General features: G+C 32.0%; 1 protein-coding gene across 1 annotated transcript; it reads right to left on the reverse strand.

Moving 5' to 3' along the window:
- Positions 1-3,679: 3,679 nt before the first annotated feature.
- Positions 3,680-23,494, reverse strand: LOC140040270 (transcription factor SUM-1-like). Its single transcript, XM_072086070.1, has 3 exons — positions 22,786-23,494; positions 7,492-7,576; positions 3,680-4,886 (listed from the first exon to the last, which is right to left on the reverse strand). The coding sequence occupies exons 1-3, from the start codon at positions 23,380-23,382 to the stop codon at positions 4,759-4,761; spliced, it is 810 nt and encodes a 269-aa protein (XP_071942171.1). The 5' UTR covers positions 23,383-23,494; the 3' UTR covers positions 3,680-4,758.
- Between the last annotated feature and the right edge of the window lie 323 nt (positions 23,495-23,817).

Genomic DNA, 23,817 nt, shown 5'->3' on the forward strand with positions numbered 1-23,817 from the left:
TGTCTGTCCAAATTAGTCTTATGCGGTCTATATGGTGTTTTAACATGTAATTAACTCGATAGTGGTTCCTGCTCTAGACAAACCCAATATGTCTAACGTATATGAATTTTAAAAAGAATCATATTCTTGAAATAATGTCATCATCATTTATACATTTTAAATATTTGTGTTGATTTAATCATCGTAATATATTTTTGTAATTAGTTCATACATGAATTGGAGGGACACAATATCATCGCACTTAAAAAATAATAATTGTGTTGCTTCACATGGTAATAACTAATGCATCAAACAATATTTTGTATGAAGACCGAACAAAATCAGTAATTATTTTCTGGTATAGGCCTAGGTGAAATCTATATTTATAGGCCTAGTGTTATTTGCGTTCTGCCTTTCTTTTTTTTGGCAAGCGTTTTCTTGTGGTTGCTGGAGCAAAATACATTTTGCCTGTTATGAATAAGCCAAACGAACACAACTTAGAATGACATTGCATTCGTCACCTGTTCCTGGTACATTTTTACAGGTTTATAATTACTTACTCAACTCCTCTGGGACTAGTGAAGTGTTGGGTCCCAGAATAAAACCCCAGGGTGGGGAGGCGTGTTTGTTTTTATTGGCACACACTTGAGAAATAATAACTGTGAACGGAGTTGCAAAACAGATTTTAGTTGGGTAGTTTAGGCCTACACACGTCTGAACACACTGGATTGGTATATTCACGATTTAAGGAAGAATAATTAAACAACTTTTGTCTGTACGATCTACAAGAAGTATACAAACACATCTCATTTTAGTTTAAGAACAAATTACTTTATTAGTTTCATGTATTTGTGTTGCGGTACTAACCTCCTGCTAATCTTCAAGCTTTAGGAGAACATTCTTTGGAACACGAAGATACTCTAAACAAACATGCAACGAGATTTCTAAGAAGTATGACCCCCATTGGGCGTTCGTTGTAACTAATTGTTTGCATGCAATAAACACATTGGTTTAAAGAATATATTTGTAATGTAACCTATTTCATACATACCGTAACTAATGCGGCTCTTAATTCCGTAATATCCGTCCACAATACGCCGACCATGAAAGACAATATAATATCAGTATAAATCGAAGTGATCAAAATAAAAATGCTAGCTTGCACAGGTGATCACATACTTCTGCTTTGACCACCTGGACCAAGGAACCGAAACACAATTCACGACAACAAGCAAGCATGCAAGAAATACATTTTCCTTTTTGATATATATATACAGTATCGCACATCTTGTCAGTGGACACGCCATTTTGACACTCGTGTACAAATGCTGATAGAAATGGTACAATTTTTGTACGCGCGCATTTAAATGATGATAGAAATTGTACAGTTTTTGTACGCGCTTGTTCAAATATTGATGAAAATAAAACAGATTTGTACGCGCGCGTTCAAACACCGTTGAAAATAATACAGTATCTGTACGCGCGCGTTTAAAAACTGATTGGTACTCACGTGCTTTTAAACACTGATGAAAATGATACAGCATCGTTAAAAGACTGATCAAATGTGTATCACTTCAATACGCTCGTTTAAACATGTTGCATCTTCATGGTTTAAAACGATTACAAAAAATACAAAATCATCACAATTTTAATTACATCAATCTTTTTATTTGATCACTTTAAAGAAGAGAGGAGAAATAAATACACGGTTCACTGTCTTATTTACAATATTTACAAAAGTTTACATAATTAATGCGTTGACAATACGAATAATGTAAGATCATCTAATGTATAATATCAAGTTTAAAAATGGTATAGGCTATAGAAAAAGCTACCTCACGGCAAAACGGTTATCTATTCTGACGAACGGAGGTAATTGATGTTTTATGTGAATACAAAAACATTGAATTTAATATTGTTACGGTTGTACGCGTGGTAAAATTAATTATAAGTCACAATAAATATGTTATAATTTTATGAAATATAGAATTCATTTGAATATAATTATTATTGTATTAATTATATTCTCAAATACCATACACATCGGATAATGAACGTTATACTGACAATAGGTAACAAGGCTCTATAAAAGAATCAAATAGGAATTTTTACCGAAGTATTTTATATAAATTGCCATACTCTTAAGATAAAATGACGGTTCCTAGAGAGTACAAAATATAAACATTGAATTTAAAGAAAGGCTGATTTAATTATCGGTATTTTGCCATTGGCATGGTCAGATAAACTTAATGTTAATAATACCAGCAGGTATAAAGGGAAGAAACATTCGTGGTACAGACCTACCAAGTACACCATACCCCTAAAGCCATATTTTTTGCGTTTTGAATCTTGTGACCTTGATAAAGCGGAACATTGGGGACTAAACAGATACCGCTTACCATAAAACTAGTGGAAATTAATAGGAAATTGAGTATCAATATACAATTTCCATATCACACCAACCAATTATAAAGCATTAATTTTACACACATTCGCAAGTTTCGTTTTATTTTATCCGATGTTCTAAATGTAGGCCTATGCAATGAATTATTCATTTATGCTAATATCTCATAAATATTCATACCTAAAGTTGGCACGAGTTGAGGTATCAGTAATTCCTTAATTGTATAATAATAATACTTATTTTCAAATAAGAATTTTAAGTAATAATTTCGGAAATAGATTGATACATATTTTACGCTATATACAATTAAATATACGAAAGGACTTTACAACTTAGTACTGAATTAAGAACCTACCACTAATTCTAAAGTGAAAGATAAATATCGATAGAACAATTCATTTAATATCTTCAAAATTACAAAATGGTACTCCGGACGTACAGTTATAATCATTCCATAAGAGCATTACGATACTGTAGTATTTTTTATTAAATTTGCATAGGTTCGTTTATACTATTTAATTAATCATTTTATTTGTTTGTCTCAAAATTATACTAAGAATTCAAGAAATACTTTATTCAAATCTTACCCGTGTTACCAATTACAACGTCGTTAAAACATTTAAAAGCATTCTTTAAAACTAACATTTTTCTAAGGAAGGTCACATTAAATACCTTTTAATGAGTTATTGAATTAAAATCACTGTGTTCACTAATTACGTATCGACATGGCTTATTTTTAAGGACATTTTAGAGATTATTTTTAAGGACTTTTTTTTAGCAAAGAGCCAACTCTAAATGTATACTAGCTGATGTCAAGATAAGATCGATATCAGAACTACAATTTACTGGCAAATTTACCTATTTAGTCTCTTTGATAGCTTTCATAAGTTTCATATTTTGTAAACTATGCTAACTATAAAAATCGTCAACTTTACTATAAATATGCCTAAAACTTACTGTTTAATTTGCTGGTTTGAATCTTAATAAAATCTTTCCTTTTGAATGATCTTAATTTGGGCCTACAATTTTGAATTAGAAAATGTAACATTCATGCCACTGTAACAACAACAAAATAACCGAAGTCTATTTTTCTAACATTAAATGTTTTACTCCTCTGTGATTTTGTTGTTTGTTCAGGCATAATACAAATTCATTATTAATACGAAGTTTCCTATAAAGGTGTTCTTATTTTGTATATAAATAAGTAGCGGATTATGAATTTATTCTGTAAACAATTCCTGTAAATCTATACATCTATTGGTAAGTTTTATTTCTTCTTCATTCTTTTTTAAACAAACACTTGTTTCTAGTTATGTTACATACTAAATGTTCAACAGTACTGTTTTACAGTACTGTTTCTATATCTACAATAAATAACACTACTTTCAAAAGCTTACTAAACCTCCATCAGCAATAGTTGCATCAAGAAGTACATTACCATGTGCTACATTTTTGTACTAGACCTAGTGTATTTTCTTAATATTTTCGTGAAAAAATGTATTTTCGTACTTTTTTCGTACAACTGTATTTTCGTACTTTTTTGTACATCTGCATTTTCGTACCTTTTTCTTACAAGTTTCGTAGCATTTTCGTACTGCTGTATTTCGTACTGCTGTATTTCGTACTGTACAGTATGTTCGTATTTTGTTTCCATTAACTATAATATGGATCTCCGTCCTCAAGGATTTTCATATATTCAAGGATTTTAAATTTTGTTGACATGGGATAATAGGTTTTCAATCTAAATTAATTATTGAGTTTAGTTCTCAGTTTATTGGCCTTCTCGGAGCTATAATTATGTTGTATCTTTATCAAGTATCTACAACAGGCACATTTTCGTACTAGATCTAGCCTACTGTATTTTCTTAATATTTTCGTAAAACTGTATTTTCGTACAAGTCACTAGGTAAAATATTAGTAGGCTTAACAACAATAAAAATAATAATAATATTATGTAGTAAATTAATAAAATTCCATTTTTACACACATGATAGAAATATAATTAATATACAAAAATGACAAAGAATATGATACATTAATGGGAACCAAATATTGCATTTAAATATTTCGGGATTTTAAACTTTATGTCTCAATTGATACGGTACTGGTGCTCGTTCATTTGATACAGGAGTTATAATCCTTAATTCAGATTCAGAACGTGCAGAAATATACTCCTTCCATACAACGTTTGTTTGACTTTTTAATATAACATATATAAAAACAATCTTAATTGTACACATTCATAATGTTGGCAAATATACCCAGTTCTTTGTTGAATACTTAAACGTAAACAAATCTTAGCTGCTTTTAATTGTGTTATAATTAAATAACATCATAATCTGGAACCATAAGTATTAGGAATTGAATGGTGGTTTTCAGCATACGCACATTCCATCGGCTGTTGCTTTCTTGGGTGATGTGATGGCTTTGCCTTTATTTGGAGTTATACTTTCAACAATAAGGGACAAACAGTCAAGACTTGATGTACTTGTACAATGGTATCCTGCAATTAACAATAAATATAAATAATGTTTTAATAGCTTATCATTAACACTTTTGTATAAATGAGGGGCCAACCTACAATTGAATTATAATGTAATAAAGAATAAAGATCTGTTTCTGAACTATCGCATAAAAGCAAAAATATGAATTTTATTATTTTTCAGGTCTAAATTATCATAGAATATAAAATCTTTCGATAAGCTAGCATATTGTTTAAAAAATTATTTAAAAAAAAAAAAACATTTTGTTTTAAATATTCTTTATTTTTTATTTATTCAACTTCTCACTAATGTACATTGGTGAAGGAAGCAAACACCTCTAAAACGGTCCAGTCCCAATTGCACAGTGGTTTTTGTGTCATAGAAGTAATAAAGTCAAAATATAGCGTATGACACTCGAATATACATTGTTAACATTTCTATAATCTATTTAGTTTGGGATATTACTAAATGCAATAATAATGAAACTTATTTTACAGGCAATAAATTGCATAATACAAGGCCGTAACTGTATTTTTATTTCTTAATTCATTCTTATGATATTAAGTGGACAGAGGAAATAATCAAATGATAACTAATTTAAAATGTGCTATATTAATTTATTACAAGAAGGACGCGTTAATTTATACGTGAAAACAATGACAAAATATTTTAATTGAATTTAAGACGTCCTGGACGAAACAAAGTCAATGGTTACATAAAAATAGTCGTTAACTTTTTGCGCGAAATAATCTTCTACACAAACAAACACCGAATGTGCGCGAAAGTTTTTGTTTTCTAATTATCATCTTATCTTTTCGATATAGCAATTTATTTCCAGATTTGCATGCATCACAATGTCAATTATGATTTTATTTTGATCAACTGTAATTTACTTTATGGATGAACCAACATGGTTAAACATATTTTGTTGGAATAAGATGTATGAAACTAAACTATCAGACAAAATTGAATTGAGTTACGAATCAGATAAATATCACTGTATCCATTGTTGAAGGATTACGATTAATGTAAGCCATAACATGTAACCACGTCGAACCATACTGTACTAAACTAGGCCTACATTCGTATTTGATCTTCATATTTACGAGTGTTGTCTAAAAGTATTTTTATTACAATGAAATATGTAAAACATTAAAAACGTCAAAGTTTACCGAATGGAATTGTAATGTTATTATTTCCAAATGAACATCCAGTGAGTAAAATGCGGTTCGTAAACTACATGTTTTATGTTTCCATGGAAACATTTAACGGTTACGTATGTCTCTATACCCAAATTTGCATGCGCTTAATCAATCGACTATTGAGACATTATTACCAATACTTTTTAAGTGATTATCTATCCAATTTAATTAATTTAATTTCCTGAGAGTCTTCTTACGGTTTTCTCATTCAAGCACCCACAAAATAATTCATTACTGCATAAAACGTATTTATGAGTATTTACTGGTCCATTGTGGTGTACATCTTGATCTTACAACCAACAAGGGAGTGATTTGGCGGCAAAACGTGGGGTGCTTAGACCGGCCTGGCGGCGCTTAGAATTTGTGATTGTCCCGCTAACCCCAATTGGCTAGTCATTACGAATGACAATAAAGAAAGTACTGGTATCTTTCGGTATTATTGGAACTGTATGATTAACATACCATCCGGATTGGCGTCTGTTTGTTTTGGGGCGGTTTTCGAAACGTTCTTAAAGAGCCATCAACGTCGTTTTGCGTTTAATGTTAGGCAAACTAATCATCTATCAATGTCAACATGTTTACCTGGCTATATATCCGTGCTTATCAAACCAAAGGCCATGATTTTTTTTTTAACTTCATGTGATTTTGTTTTGATAAAAGAATATGTAAACAGTTTAGGCAGAGACATCTGCAGTTAGAAAAATGTTGCAGATTGTCATCTGTGAATTGGCAGTCTGTTATTTATGATTGTCAACAAGGGATTTACACCAATGGGACATGAACTTTTTAAACATAATTGTAATTGTAATGTACAAGGAAAAAATGAAAACATCGATGTTTGATTTAAGTGGTAAGGTGTGTGATGTATGAAGACGGAATCAAAGATCTAAGTGAATCGTCACAAACACGCACGCGCACGTAAAGCCTGTTTTTCCTGTCGACGTTATTCGACGCTATCGTTAACAATAATCGGCGATCTTCTACGTAAACATTGAAATGTTAACGATTTACAGGAAAAGGTACCCGCTATCATTATCATTTCAACTTGATCGTTTACAAACGATCAACGACGATTGCGTAGAATAACGTCGACAGGAAAACAGGCTTAAGTTACACGCTGCTACTGCGACACGGTGAATCGACTAAATACTCAGTAACAATAAGAACGAAAATATCAAAATAAGTTATTACCTCCGCCAAGGAGGTTATATTTTCTAATGTGAACCTACGAACCTAAAATATCGTAACCGTCACATCAAGCAGGTACCACCAAAATGATGACGTCATGCCATGAATAATATCAAACGCTATATTATTAATAATGACGTATCCTACACTATAAGTGACGTCAGAGAATCGTTCTAATGGTCCCCAAGTTATTAGACTCATTATACATTAGAAACATACATGTGATGGTGCTCACCATAAGAGGATGCCACATCGTAATTGTCTCCGTAATGATGTAATTTATCCGAAGATGAGTAAGAACCGGGACTACTGCTCTCTGTCTGTAATTCAGAAGAAAAGTACAATTATTAAAGTGGAATATAGACTTTACTATGGCATATATAAATACATACTATTAAAACATGATTATATGAATGCCCCTGTAGTTAGGATGAAATATAATGTACCTGGTAATTGTACTGTATCTACACAGAGGACAGAAGAGAGAAGTACTTATTAAAACTTATAAATAGCTATAAATAGGACTTATAATAAAATTGTAAAATATCGATATTTAATAATAGGTAAAATACCATTAATTTTAATTGACAAGACAGCATTGCCATACAGTGAAAATAATTATTAAAAGATGTTATAATTTCAATTTAATAATGAAAACAACAGGATTTTAATAATACCTCATAAATACATTAGTGTATGATGACAGGTGCTAAACAGACCTCAATTATCCGATAATTATTTACAAAATTAATTATAAATAATCATTTCTGTTGTTTAATTTGATTCCATGCATTTATCGCTGGAAACAAATTTGTGAGTTCACAAACGCCGTTTTATACACATGCGAAACTTTGAGGCAATATATTTTCTATAACCATAAAATAATTCGTTCTCAAATGTTATCATTTATTTATATATTGAATCAATTGTATAAAATAGTTGCTTGAAATAATATATACCGTATATCTAATACATTTGAACAAACATCCAATAAATACAATTTATTTTGTGGATTCGTATGATGCTTGCAACTGTTACAATAAAAGTAATAGTTAAACAATAACAACGATTATCAATTTTCTCATTAAAAATTAACTACCTTAGTTATGAACATTACGTCATTTGTAAGAGTGACCATGAGTAAAATAAACTTGTCTTTAACAGGTGTTTCGCGAGTGAGTGTAAATTGAAGCCCGTGTGGACACACAGTTGTTCCTGGATATAGTCTTATCTTCCTCGCGATTTGACGAAAACTTCTTTAAACTTGGTTCAAACTAACGCAGTGGGGTACGCACAAGTAGGCCTACTGTATTGTAGACAACCTACTTGGGTCACGTTTAAGTCTTTGTGCTTCCTAGTGGGGACCAGGCTTTGAACAACACTTTTATATTAAGGAACACGAAAATGTTTATACAGTAAATAGTATCTGATGATACATTCATAATTCCGAGAATGGGAAAATATACCGGATAATAGGCCACAAAACGGATATCTGTATACAATAACGGTAAACTTATTAAGTTTTTTATGTCCCAACGAATACCGCAACTTTCCATTTTTGTTTCAAAGGTCTTCTTAAAAATCGTAAACAGAATTCAAAATCGAATTGGTTAAAACTATATTACCTTATTAATTTGATTTGATGTTGGCATATAAGCCCATAAACGCCAGACACATTGCTTCAAATCGTTGGAAAGTCTACCTGAATTATCACAAATACTACTGCTGTATAATATAGGGCATTTACAAAGGATTGCTTTATTTCAAGTGGCAAGATTTAAAAAACGATACAGTAGTTTTGAAATAATCACATAATCATATTTTACAACGAACTCTTTAACAGAAAACAATTAAATTTAAGCATTTACAAGACATGAATTTCCAACTAATAAAAGAACGCTTTAGTTAACAAGCTCCCTAGCCGTTAAGGGAATTCATTCAGTCGATGTGTAGTTAAAAATCATATAAGTGAGATATTATCAACTTGAGCATGTTCAACTATTGGCCATTTTTACACAAGGTCTAAAGAAATATAATTTTACAATTTCCCGCGCGGCGATTAAAATCAGACGAGACGAAGCATATGTCTGTGTTAATCGAAAGTGGTAAATCTATTTTATTTTCAATGTTTACTCAAAGGTCTTGTCAATTTGTAACTCAATTTCCATCAAGTCTAAAGGGGCAATAATGACCCGCCTGTATTTTTTCATAAGAGAAAATGTTTTAGAAATTTAAGATGTGATTTCTAATGCCTTATCAACTTGATTCGAAACTAATTGGGCGAGTATTTACATAAACTGTAATCTAATTATGTTTGTAAATTGACTGAAGAATGGTAAATTAATTAATAAATTTTAAACGTAATTATAATAATGTTAAACGATTGTTTGTTTTTTCATTATATTATATACATTATAATTGTAGGCCTATAATGTTTTTTCTGCGATCCAGGACAACATATTTAATTAATGTACAGAAGGCATTACTAACGGTTTGTTAATTGCGAATGTTTCAAAACAATCACTGTATACCGTAATGAAGAATGTCCTTGTATGTAACCATGCAAAAAAGGTACCGAGGTCTGACGGGAAAATCCAATGCCAGACACAATTACCCTAATTATCCTTGTATAACGTACCTTGTGAAATGTCAAAGGAAGGCGTCACTATTTAAATAATTGCAAAAATTATAAATTTACTAATATCTGTGTTTCATTTTCCAGATGAGAAACATACGTTCTCAACAAAACCAGATTAATCTATTTTTAACAAAAATGTTCACAGTTTTCCAACATATTAGGATACTCTTTTATACAACTAATGATGTTTGTTTACAAAGATATCTAATAATAACCTTAACATACCTACTTCATTCATAAATTTGTTTATGCCGTATTTCAAAAAATATATCATCAGCTATGGAAGATTTATTTAAAGGAAATATTAAGTATTATTCGTAGAACTAAGATGACATAGGACTAATTTATATGTTTTAAATCCTGTCTTGCAACTATGTCTTGAACTTTCCGTCAGGAATGACGTCACCAGGCACAAAAGTAAGGTTTTAATCTCTTTAATTATTTTGAAATCCGATGAAACTTTTCACCATTTAGAAAGTTTGCGAAAGCATTATTACATTTTTTCCATGGAACAACTCAACAATATCAGGGAAGAGTTAAGTAGGGCCCAATCAAATCAAAATTTTTTTTAACAGTAATGACCGTTCGTTAATTACTAAAGTCACTTTAATTGACATTTTTATGAACTATTATGCTTATGCTATAATAAACAATGTAATAGATTTGATACTACTAATATAGTGTTTGGATTGTTGATTAGGACCTAATGACACTAAAGTATTACCGTATTAGCTATCAGCCTTTTTCTTTTGTACGCTGCACTTCCTTCGTAGTATTTTATCGATATTCCTTGCATATACTATTATTACACCCCTTGATACAAATCCAGACAAAATGAAATCCTGGATGCCGGGCTAGAACAAAGGAGTTGGGCCAAGTTGGTTGCGTGCATTACCTTCACGATCGACCGGGACGCGGACGTCGTTCACGAACCAAACCGTAAACATCCCGTTGTTGTAAGCCTAGAGTAGGCAATTGAAACAATCGATTTTCCGGTGTGTGCCAAAATAAGAAAAAAACATCACCAGAGAGGGGTTAATGAACAGGTATGGTAAATTAGTATATTGTCGAAGTGACGCTAATTTCGTTGACTTATGGACGTCCTTAAACCACTTCCCTATACTCCAGGGAAGTCCGATAAGAAGCTTTAAAATGTGATCCTTTTTTAAACATTTTAATTGATTACTATAGGATTTAAAAATTGCAATCCATGAATCGGGGAATTGTGACGGGTGAGAGGTACATTTTACTTAGCACATGGTAAAGCAATCGGAAACCATGGTAATAAAGATGATTTAAGCCGCACTTTTGACAAACGTATTATAGTTTTTGTGGTGGAACCCACTATGTTGCGTCACGTGCAATTTGAGCTAATGTTACTGTTACGCTGGTCTTGGGACTTTGGGAATAGGCTAAATAGTTAAATAAAATTACAATTTCATCAAATATTAAGAAATTAGCTTTAGTTACTGAAGAGAATATTTGAAGAGTTTATGACGACACTAACTTTTGGATTGCATTTTTTACTCACAATAAATATGCCTATCATCATAATATCTGTGCATGTTTCTAATGCCTTAGCTTACGGTATCTATAGTCTTGAAAAGTGAGGGGGGAATTCCCTAGAAAATAAGGAAATTTTAACAAATCGTATACTTACATAGACCCTGATAAAAAGTGTTAGATTGTTTTGTTAGGCTGTGAGAAAGTGAAGTACTTTGTCATCAACCACCATCTAAAACAGTGTGTGGAAAGTTAACATAAAATGGTTCTTTTGATATTTTACATTTCGGTTCCTAAACTATATGGTAACTTACAGTTTTCATAGGTTTCACAACAATAATAATGCTTATTGTTTCATGATTATTAGGCCTATCAGTAACTGTCGCATGTGTTAAAAGCATGACATTTGCATTTACAATTTAATGAAAAGTTATGAATGGCCATAGAAAATTGTTTAAACATGCCATCAGAAGGCATAAACCAAATTACCTCTTCTGTCTTTTGTCAGTTTGGTGCAATCATAATCAGCCATGTTAATTTAATAACACCAACTTCCTTGTGGAATATTGGCGCAAATTCTAAACTACAGATCCAGACGATAATCACAGTAGCACATGGAAGTTGCATCGACATTAAAGCGGCCAAAAAACAAAGAAAAGGAAAAAACGACTTCATATCAACTATTAATGTTCAGGATACAACATGATTGTTTTCAAAATTTTAATGTAAAAACACTCGTTTAACTCTTAGAACTTAATCACCTTTGTTTTCCAATGTATAAACTCCTATTCTTGTTGAACAAGTTTAGATCAGAAAAGACTTGACCAAAGTTAATGAAAGTCAAAGACCACTACAACTTTAGCCCACTTTAAACTAAAGTTCCAACTAAAAAAAAAAGTTAAACCTCTGACGTTCTGATTACTCCTACAACCATATTCTAATAAAATAATCATTATATTAATATAGAAAAAATATAATTGAATTGAACCGATAACGTCACTATGAGTTAGTATGTGTACACAATTTCAATGCTTGAACTTCAATGAAATCTTGGTGCGTCTCATTGAATGCATTATTTGTCATTTGATTTAAACGATGTAGATTTATTTATCCGTTGCCTGTTTTATACGAGGCCTCAGCCGCTTGTAGGATGTGTGGACGACATGTAAACACCAGCCCCTGCAATGAATTGGTTCCAAGGCCAGGCTCAGGAAACGAAGAATTTATTCAATTTTACAGTCAAGTAAGAAAACATTTATAAGGCTCAGTCATCGGGAATAAAAAAAAATATCTATTGATTTCCACGTGCGGGTCATTTATGAGGTAGTAGTGTCATAAGGAATATGCTTGATATCAATCTGGTAAAAATAATGTGTTGAATAACTTTGAGCAAATTCTACCAGAATATATAAGGCATATCTGATGCATTTCACACACACATGGTAATTTAACAAACATGCTTAATATGTTTCAAATAGTAGAAACGTGTTGAATTTTCCGAACAGGAAATACTTTTACTCAACAGGCTCTCGAAAACTCAATAAACCGTAACGTAACAAGTATTAAACATCTATGGAAAAGTCTACACTCATCAGCTTCATGACACGATAAATCATATCTTTTCAATTTTACTAGGTGTCTTTATATTGACAAGTATGTCATCGGTTTTTGCCTCCTAATCAACTGTAGTTTCCTGCTACACGTTGCTGAGTGGCCAGTTAACAACGCAGATCTTTTTTGAAGTGTTAAAAAGGAGGAAACAACCGAAGAAATTATAACTAATACAAAATATATTTATCAACTTACAACAAACAAGGCCTTATACGTGGCTGCAGTCGCGTGCTCAAATTTTAAATACGGTGTTCACCGACCAACCGACCGACATAGTGAGCTGTAGAGTCGCGTTGCACGCGACGCGACGCGACTAGAGAGCGACAACAAGTTTTAAAAATTATCAATGGAAAAAGAGGAAAGATATTTCTATGGTTGTAATGTATAGGACCGATGAAATATTTCTGCAATATCTTCTTATTGAAGATTAGACCAATAAGTTACATATCCAGGAGGGGCGTTGAGAGTGTTCAATTAAGTTTAAGAGGACCCTGTGTATTTCCATATTTCTTCTTAATGAATCAATCCCAATGAAGTTTATTTGGCATGGAAGAATTTCCTCGAATTATGTTATTACGAACGATAATATTGTGGGAAAATAATGATCAAAGTTAGCCTACTTAATTAGAATTTCGCAGGTATAGGCCTATAGCATCAGTACATGGTATTCGGCATAATGCACTCCAAATTAATATGATGTCAATCAATAATGATGACAACATTGAAGAATATTTACTTCTTAACTTTTCTTCATTTTTATTTATGCTTTATGTTGTCCTTACCAAGAAGAAAACGTCCTCTAGTCCATAAACAAAAGTGGAAACTGTCCAATTAACGCATGCATGACATTGCTTTGAATGACAAGTTTTTCTTCTCGTAACCAGGAATGTAAAAAAATAAAGAAAAAGTCCTCGGAGAACAGTTTGAAGTGTTTTACCAGGCCAAGTAAAATTATCAGGGCGCCAGTAAGCTGTCGAGGCGAGTGTACTAGTGGTCTCTGACAATTACGTATTCCATAATCGGCCTACCTTTGCAGCTTGGCAATTCGGCTAGGATTAAGGGTTGCGAATCCGATTTCCGTTTATTCCTAGTGAATGTGAGTGAAGTGATGAATTTCTGACGGTCGCAGATTACTGAGGTTTAAGTTAATTTATAATAAATACTTAAGTTAAATTCATCTTTATATTGAAAAGGGTTTGAACTTGAGTATACAGGATTCATGTTGATCTTTTAACGATGAGCAAATTGTCAGAGTAAAATGAGTCAAATGCAGTTTATTTTGAGAGTATAAAAGTTAACTTTGAAAATACACGTGATAAATATGAGGTAATACCGTAATTGTATTTATTGAAAGTACAGACCGATCGGTTTTAGGTAACTGATTTTATATAATAAAAATAGTCAATATGAGGATATAAATAATCCTAAGCTGTGACTTGTTCAACATTTGGAACATCATGAACTGCAATTGGTTTGAGTCAGTAATAGAGATATGACCTCATTTTGACTCAGTCATCTGCTTTGTCAAATTGTCCAAATCCTTCAAAATATCCACCCAGTACGACAATGTACCGATGTAAATAGCTTGCAAATTAAAAGTGTTGCATAGCATGGGTATAATTTAGAAAGTTATTGCGTAACACCATCTAAATAATTCTAAAAAACATTAAAAGTATCTCAATGCAGAAGTTCGTACAATTTCTGGAGAGTAACTGAATCTGAAGAAACATTATAAGATTTGCCTGTTAACATTTTAACTGAAAGTTATGAAATTTGGTCAAGTTCAGTTAACTGGAAACAATAGGCAGTTTTCGTGTAACACTTAATATACATGTATATATAATTTAATAAAGTTTACTAAAGTATCTCGATACAAAGTAACTTCTCAAAGAATAACTGGCGATTGAACTTTGATTGATAAAAACTGACAACTGAATTGTAACTTCAAGTTGTAAAATTTGGTCAAGTTCAGTTAAATGGAAACGAGAGACAATACTATAAAGGTCTTCGTACTTTCTTAATTACATTTATTCATAGTGTATATTTGAAAACGATCCACACCCCCTAGGCGTTTCCTTGGTGTGTTAGCTTGTGAAGTTTCCCTACGCTGTCACTTCGTATTGAGAACGACGTATTGTTATAAACAGTGTCACCATAATATCATATTTATCTTAATCATGTTTATATCCTTACACAATGATACTTCTAATGATAAAATAAGTCGCTGGTATAAATTATAATTAAGAACGTGCCATTAAAAAAAAAAAATACTGGTTCTTTTAAAAGTTTTTCTAATTGAAGTATATCCATAATGACTAATATGGGAATCATGTCTAAATATGGGCATATCGAGACTATGGACATATCGAGACTAAATATGGACATATCGAGACTAAATATGGGCATATCGAGACTAAATATGGGCATATCATAAAATCAAAATACTTAAAGGTGCATTAAATCCCCAGCATGCACTACAGTTATAAAAAGTCTTAAATGTTATCGATAAACGTTAGTGTTTTTTTTTAAAGGAATTTGTTGGAACTGCAATTAAAAATGCATAATTTATAATAAATATTGCACGCTTATAAATCCCGTTCGTTGTTTTATAAACAAAGGTTATAGTAAAACTAATTCTACAGTAAATAACAATAATTAATAAATGAGTCATTATTGTTGTCATGGTGATTAATGCTGAGCGACGATATAAAACAATTTCCTGCTGTACAGTAAATAAAGAGATCTGAAAGAGTAGTAGGCCTATTTAAAAAGTTTTACAAAGAAATGGATGGAATAACTATCTCATAGAACTTCCTGAACGTGCAATCCGTCAAGGATGACTGAGTAATATACAATATATCTGAGTCACAAAGCTTCTTCAAAAACCGAGAGAAAATTTGATAAATCGTAAAATTTAGGTGTACCACACTATTATATTAATAGATAGGTGATGTGACATCTAACAAATTCTTAATAATTGAAGAGAATGAATCGCTGGTGGCATCTGAAATACAACCCGTGTTTCATTATTTATCAAGGGGTAGACTATGGTTGGTCTGACGTAGGATACTGTCCCAAACGACCTTATAAACACTGGTGTAGCACGTCTGGGAGACATCTCATACGGCGCGACTACTGAGGGCACGGCCCAAGCGTATCTATTCGTATCTGTTCGTGGTCTTGTTTCGCTACGACATTCGTATGTGGCCTAGCTAAGCTCTTGTATCAGTTTGCTTGAAGATACGGAACTTCTATCTGTCAATACTTTGACAGGGCACCGAAAATTGTCCAAAAGCACGAACCATTGACTTAAACGACCGGCACGTAGACAAAGTATAAAATTATAATGCTCAAGTTTATGAAAAGACACAAGGTCACGCGTCCACTCAACTGTATATTTCAACCTATATTGTAATAATGTAACCATTATATTGCCGATAGACTTGCTTTAAAAATGCAAATGACAGACCTACACAAAATCAAAATAAAAGATCAACTAGAATTGCATTACTAATCAGGAATAATAATCATTTTTTAACATCAAGAAAGATTTTATTTTCCCTATGAAATATGATTGTTTTGGGGGTTTCCATTAATTTTATTTAGTTTTTTTTAAATAATTATAATTATCTTTCCTTTTACATAGTTAAGATCAATCAAATTGTAGAAATTTGTATTCGTTCGTTTGTAAAGTACTTTCATTCCCCCTTTTTTCACTGTTTTTCTGTTAATAATTGACATTAGTCGCACTTCTGCCAAATCGGAAACAGCGTGACGTTTCGAAATTGAGACGTCCAGTGTCCGAAATTTGTCCCGGTAAATAACTACGTGTATGGGTTAGGTGAAACCAATACTCGTTGCAACGAAATAGGGCACAGGGTATGTATCCCACGTGGTTTGTTAAATTGAAAATAAACACCAAATAACACGAAGTTGATATTGCTTCTGTAAGCATCACTTAAAGGGACGGGGTTATCTGATAAGACATTTATTTGAAACTTTTATACTTTATTCTCGATGGGATAGGAGTTGCCTATTAGAAGAAGATATGAACCTATATGGAGATTATTGATTAGATCAATAAAAATAGGTTCCCAGTGGGCATATTCAAAGTATTACTCGAGCAGGTCATGAAGTAAAAAGTAATATTGACACATTCAAAATTGTTAACACTATCATACAATCGAATCCTCTACGGTAGTCTAAAAATGTTAAACGTATTAAAAGTTAAACAAGATATTAACTTGATTTCATTGCAATTGCAAATTAAAGAGGCGTTTTTACATAAAATACGTAGGTTTCTTTAGATGTGGTTTAAGTTGTACCTGTTGAATTCCCCTTTAACCACACGACTAATTCATAACAGAAACATTCTTTATGAACATGAGCCATAAATTTAATAACAGGTAAATTAAGATCTACACTCATAAAATAATGGCAGTAAAATTAAATTTAACGGTATTTTAACAACTTTTGTGTATGGCTAACCTATTACAGTTATTCCTCCCTTAATAGTTTCGTCACCTATATAAGAGTTGCTTTAAATTTATTGAGATCATAGTTCTCAAAGAGCAAATTTGTCACAGGAGTGTTAAATGATAACATAATGCACGAAAATTGCCGACCATAAAATATTTACGTAAGATTATACACCTTCCATTTAATTTTATTTTACATCAAATAAACTCATTATTTTTACTAATATTAATGAATAATTAAATTTATTAAACGTAATATGATTGGAATATGTAAATTAACCTATGACGTTAGTAAACTTCTTAAAAGCAAGAAGTCTTTTTTCCCATCAGAACCGGTAAATCATTTAAAGTCTACACAAAAGACTAGCTGACGTTTAACAGATTATTAACAAAAGGATATAATAAGTCGATGGGTCTAACCAACACAAAGAGGCCACGTTTTTTACTATACTATAAAATTAGAACCATTGTAATGTGTAAATGGCTATGATAAAACGTCCTAATACTTAAATATGTCAATATTAATTGATGATTTAATGTTGTTGCCAGAAAAAAAGAAAGAATAATATCTGTTAGATACTGCCAGTTATTAAATATTATGCGATATTAACGACTATATTAATATACTAAACAAATCTGCTTATATTAAATAAGTTATTAAATCAATTTAGTTCACCCATATTCACACAGAAATGTGTTACAGGGCCACTTCAGTGTAATAAATACATTTGTTTTACGAAAGAAACATCGTCTTTTTATTGTTTGTATTTATCATGGATAGTTCTATACTGCTTAGCTACTTGTTATAGTCTACTCTGTTAGCCTAAAGAAAACAACTATTAAGCCTTAACACTGGCGGGTAAGTTAGTTACATGGCTGTGGCAATTTGTAGCGATGCCTAAACAAATATTCTTCGTTGTCTGTGGTATAATCTTAAATCAACTTCTTAATGAAAAACATACGAAACGTGTCAGTGATGGGGACTTGAGTCCGGAAGGAGGGATTTTGGGACAGAGGCAGTATAGGAAACAGAAACTTATGAGCCCGCCGTTTGAGTGATACACACAAAGACAATTCAAAATCACCTCAGTATAGAACAATGAACACTCTACTAAAGCCTTCCTTACTAATTTGATTCTTAACCGTGCCCTTCGTAGTATAGACCATCATAAACTTCAACGAGGCTTTTTAACAGTACAGATGTATACATTGATTGGGAAAAAGAAGAATACCGTGACAATTCAATATTGTAGACTTAATGAGAAACTAATGTTAAAAACAAATGTAAAAGTTTGTTTTAGAATGCGAAACACTAAAATAACTATATTATTAACTTAATCTGTATTGCCAAAGAAATAAATAAACATTTTCTTTTCTAAAAGAACGGACCTAATTTTTAATTAGATCATCCATTTTGCCTTGAGTTTGTAAAAGGCCTAAATTTTGTTACTGATTTAAATAAAACACAGACCAAATATGCGTTTGTACTTGAAGATTTTACCGTTAATTCGAACACGGTAGCCTAGTTACAATATACATAAAATTCTGATTAAAATTTAAAATTTAAAAAACGTGTTTCTGATTTTAATTAATGTCCCTTTAAAATTGGGGTTTGATAACGCGTTTATGATAACGCATTCTGATTCTAATTAGTGTTGTCTAAAATTGGGTTTATAACGCGTTCGGGTTATGTTAACGCATTCTGATTCTAATTAAGTGCTTCACTGAAATGGGGTTAAAAGTTAAAACTTAAAGGTGATATAATGTGTTTTTAATCGAACGCAATTCGACTGCATCATACACATTGTCATAGATCTACTTATTGATTACATCGCAATCCTTAAACAATGTAGGTCTACAACGAAAGCATTTCAATTCCAATTCTACAATTTTTAAATTTAAGAATTATGTGTTAGGCCTATTTTAATAAAACTAATAAATATTAGTAGTGTGCAATAATATGAATAATGTTTATTTAAATAAATAATTAAAGTTTGAATTTCTATATGAAAATATCATGTGTTGTAAGGGTAAACAAATTTCTTTAAAAAAAAAAGTAAAATTGCAAAGTTGAAGTAATTTCAATGTTTCATTCTAAAGCAGTAGGCCTATTTTATAAAAAATTGAATATGTGAATTAAGTTTAATAAAAACAATATAGGTCTATAAAGAAATAATGATTACCATGCAAATAATAATAGTGTCTATTACATATTAAAATCGTATTATTATTTACCGTTTATATACCAATATAGTTTTGTATTAGCCAATATTTAAATAACATTAAATATTAATAGATGAAAATATTAAATTAAATGTTCATACAGCTAATTACGATATTCAATACATAAATTTGTGAAGTGAAAGTTTATTCTGAATGGTGAGTGATTGATGCATGATTGAATTGTCGTGTTTAGGTTCATTTATAGGGACAACTTGGATAAAGCGACAACACAGTTTAGGAAAGGAAAATGTCACCTGACCTTGAACGTGAACGGGTAAATAGAGTCTCCTGTACGGCACGTGGAGAAGCATCAGATGCGGTTTAAAGTTATGTAGGCCTAGATCCACTGATGCTATCAACAATGGGTAAAGTGAACATTACGTTGTATAAACATACCAGTTGATGTAGTTCAAAAATTAAGTAGGCCTCTATAATCAACCAATATGTCTATATGTACGGTATGCATATAACCATCATACGTGTTTCCAAGAATTAATATTGATACTATTTTCAACAATAAATGTATGCAGCTTGGTTCTATTTAGGTGGTTGGTAGAACTAGTACACATCGTAGATACTCAGTAATATCAAACAAAGTAGGCCTGATTATAGATACATCCCTAAAAATGTCAGAAATCAAAACCGACGCATTTCACAGAAACAATTATATTTATACACGGAAAATTGTTCTGTTTAAGCCTATTAAAATAACATTGATGACAGCATCTAATGCTCTTTATATACAACCAATACCAGGAAGAATCCTATAGGAAATAATATATGGTGATGGGAATTAGGCATTGTTGTAGCAACGTTTCTAAAAACAAGAAGACAATTCCTATAATTTCTGCTATTTATAAGCACATTGTTGTAATGTTGAATCGCCCATTGATGTCTACAGTATATCAAATACGAGGGTTAGTAGTATCACATCGTCGTCGAATTTTAATAGCACAACAACCGCCCAAGTACTGTCACAGTATTAGCAATAATCAGTAGTAATGCAATTGACAATACCGCATCACTTACTCTCAGTAATACCATTTTCATAACTTCTATATATAGACAGATGTTAACTGTACAGATTTGAATCTTTTGATCATTTAAACACTTAACATCTATACGTTAATATTACACACGTGTTATTGAACAGCCATGAAAAGGTTTTGTTACGTTGTCTTGATAAAGGATACAAAAGTACAGATATTTAGATTTATGATATTAACAATTAAAACTATTTTAGAGTAAGAGTGATAATCCAGCGAAATTGACGAATCCTAAAATTCAGATTGGTCTGGTTAACCCAGAATGTCAAAATCAATTAACAAAGGGTTTGAGAATGACGTGTGATTCACATTCAACTTGGATATATCCTAACATCAATAATTAATCACTTTATCTAATTTGCATAACTGTCAATCCAGGTGTCGACATAATAAATAGATTAACGTAATTATTACGCATTTAGGTGTGATTTCTGTTAATTAAATCAAGAATTTAAACTTAATATTGAACATATTTTACAATGAAGTACATGTAACCTTTCTAACATGCATCTTCCCCAGTCAACCAGCGTCGTTTCAACCATATCTATGCACAATATTCTATGCAGAGAAAGATGATACTAAATTTCTCTTCAGACTTTAAGAAATGTTATAATGATGCCTTAATAGAAACAAAAATGGTCAAACAGGAATATAATCAGCCTAATAAACGTCATGGAAATCTCAACAAAAAAGGACTTCGTAAATACAGTATTAAAATAATCAATAATTATTATATTCCTATATCTAATATCAAATATCATACTAGAACATCCTACCATAACAATCACAACAAATATAGAAAGGTCATGTAGAAAACTGTGGATAACTTGATAACACAGTTGATTATGTACATCCAAACTGTACTGCTGTATTAGTAGGCGAGTAATCGCGACATTTTACGGGACATTAATTAATCGTTTGAATTCATAAAATGATTGTGAGTGATAATGGCGTTCCATTAGAACGATTCTTTTACTGAAATCGCTAACTGTAGAAATAATATGCCATCTACTCGACGCACGATTGCGGTAGATCGTGTTATAGCAGTAATATTATTCTGCTAGGCCTAGATTATTTGCGAGTTTGGCTGAAAGTACTGCTTTTAATGATGGTATGTTGTTCCTTTTCTTGAATATAAACAATAAAGATGAAGTGATATGTGTTGATAAGGTACGGAGCCGATGGATAAAGGTGTATATGTAAGAAGATGCCGAATTAAGACAATGGCGCGTGCTATATTTTGGCTTCCTACTGCTCTCTCGCGACACAACAGTATTGATAGAGCTAGTAGCCCCAGGCGCAGATGAACAAACTACAGGTATTATAGGCACTCGCCCATCGGCTAAATATTCACTCCCACATGACAAGCAGTTTCATTTTTTAGATACTAGCTTTTGTGTGCCCATACAATTTAGATTTTTATAAATATATTCAGACAATGAAACATAAAAGCAACATAAAGTGGTATTCGTGGCCTTGGAAATAGCCCGGGAAAAGTACTTTTCTTTCCACTTTTTCAATATTGTTATCAAACATCATAATTTAATTATATCTATAGCAAGGTTATTGTTATCAATTATGTAACAATTTTAAACACTCACACACTCATTTAAAACTTTTGATTAAAACTCCATACCTCCATGCTCCAACAGTTTGATTTTAGTAGAGATAATACGATATACCAACATTAACACATTATGGTCCTCTGAAGCATTGTTGACATTATTTGTTGTTGGTCTCAATTAAACGTAACATAAATTACTACGATTTCTGTTTTATCAACAACATCCTTTTACCATAACCCCATAAACCAACATTAGTAGAGACTTAATATACAGGACTGTCACTTGCCTTACCAATTTACACGTCTGGTCAAATACCATTTTAATACCAAATCAAAGTAAACCAACACACATTCATAATTAATGTATTACTATATAGTCTGATTAGACTTTTAGTAAGTAGACCTATTATTTGTTATACAAATATTGACATTTCTTCTTACGTTTCGTAAATATAACATTACTTACCATTGCATCCGAAGTATTTGAACTTGTTTCCAAAGTTTCTAACTCATTTCCGTCACTGTTCGATTTTTCAACTTGTAACAATCTCTCTAACTTTTCAATGTATTCGATGGCATTTCGCAAAATTTCCACTTTTGGAAGGCGCTGATTTGGATTTGCACAAGTATGTCGCTTTAGAGCCTCAAATGCTTCGTTAACTTTTCTTAACCGTCTTCTTTCTCTCATTGTTGCTGCTTTTCTCTTGTCCATAGCAACGTTTTTTCGTTTACACGCTTTACAAGCCCACAACAAACATCGTCTTTCTCCTTGCCCAGGATATCCAGGGGCCAATACATGTTCCATGTCCTCCTCCCTATGACCGCCTTCTGATCCGGTGTCAGGGATGTGTTCAAGGGAATAACAAGAACCAGGGGTGCGTGGATGTGTCGATTGGTGTACACTATCATGGTGATATCCGTTTGAGTATACCGAGTTAACATTACCGTGGTATCCCGAAACATCGGTGTTAGCATTGAAATCATCATAGTAACCCATTGTCTGCATATCTGAATATCTACAACTACTCCGCATCGGCTCCATAGCTTCCATTGTCTGCATCATAAGCCCTGCCGTTTTTACTTTCACACACGCAGACCGTTTAAAAACACTACGACATGAAGTCCCGGTGCGACCTAGAGGAAGAGCGTTATTATCTCGCTTACATCTACCTAACCACTGGTGGCTTGATTTCATATCTGCCAACCAGACCTAGGAATTTATATGCTACTCGCTATTGGCGCATGCGCTTAAGTGAGTCACGGCATAAACGGAGAAACTCCGAATCTATTTTGCGATGACAGTACCAACGTGTTGATTGACACCTCAGTAAAAGGAATTGTACATAACGAGAATTCCAAATTATATCGTGGATAAACAGAATATCTCAAATGTTTAACAAGATTTTCTCATCTGGACCTGAAACAACGATAAAACTTAAGTAAACTTATTATCGTACCGATAACTTTTAACGTAGGCGTGGAGAAAACTTTAGTTCAC

This window comes from Antedon mediterranea, chromosome 2 (genome assembly GCF_964355755.1).
Source record: "Antedon mediterranea chromosome 2, ecAntMedi1.1, whole genome shotgun sequence".
Lineage (NCBI taxonomy): Eukaryota > Metazoa > Echinodermata > Crinoidea > Comatulida > Antedonidae > Antedon > Antedon mediterranea.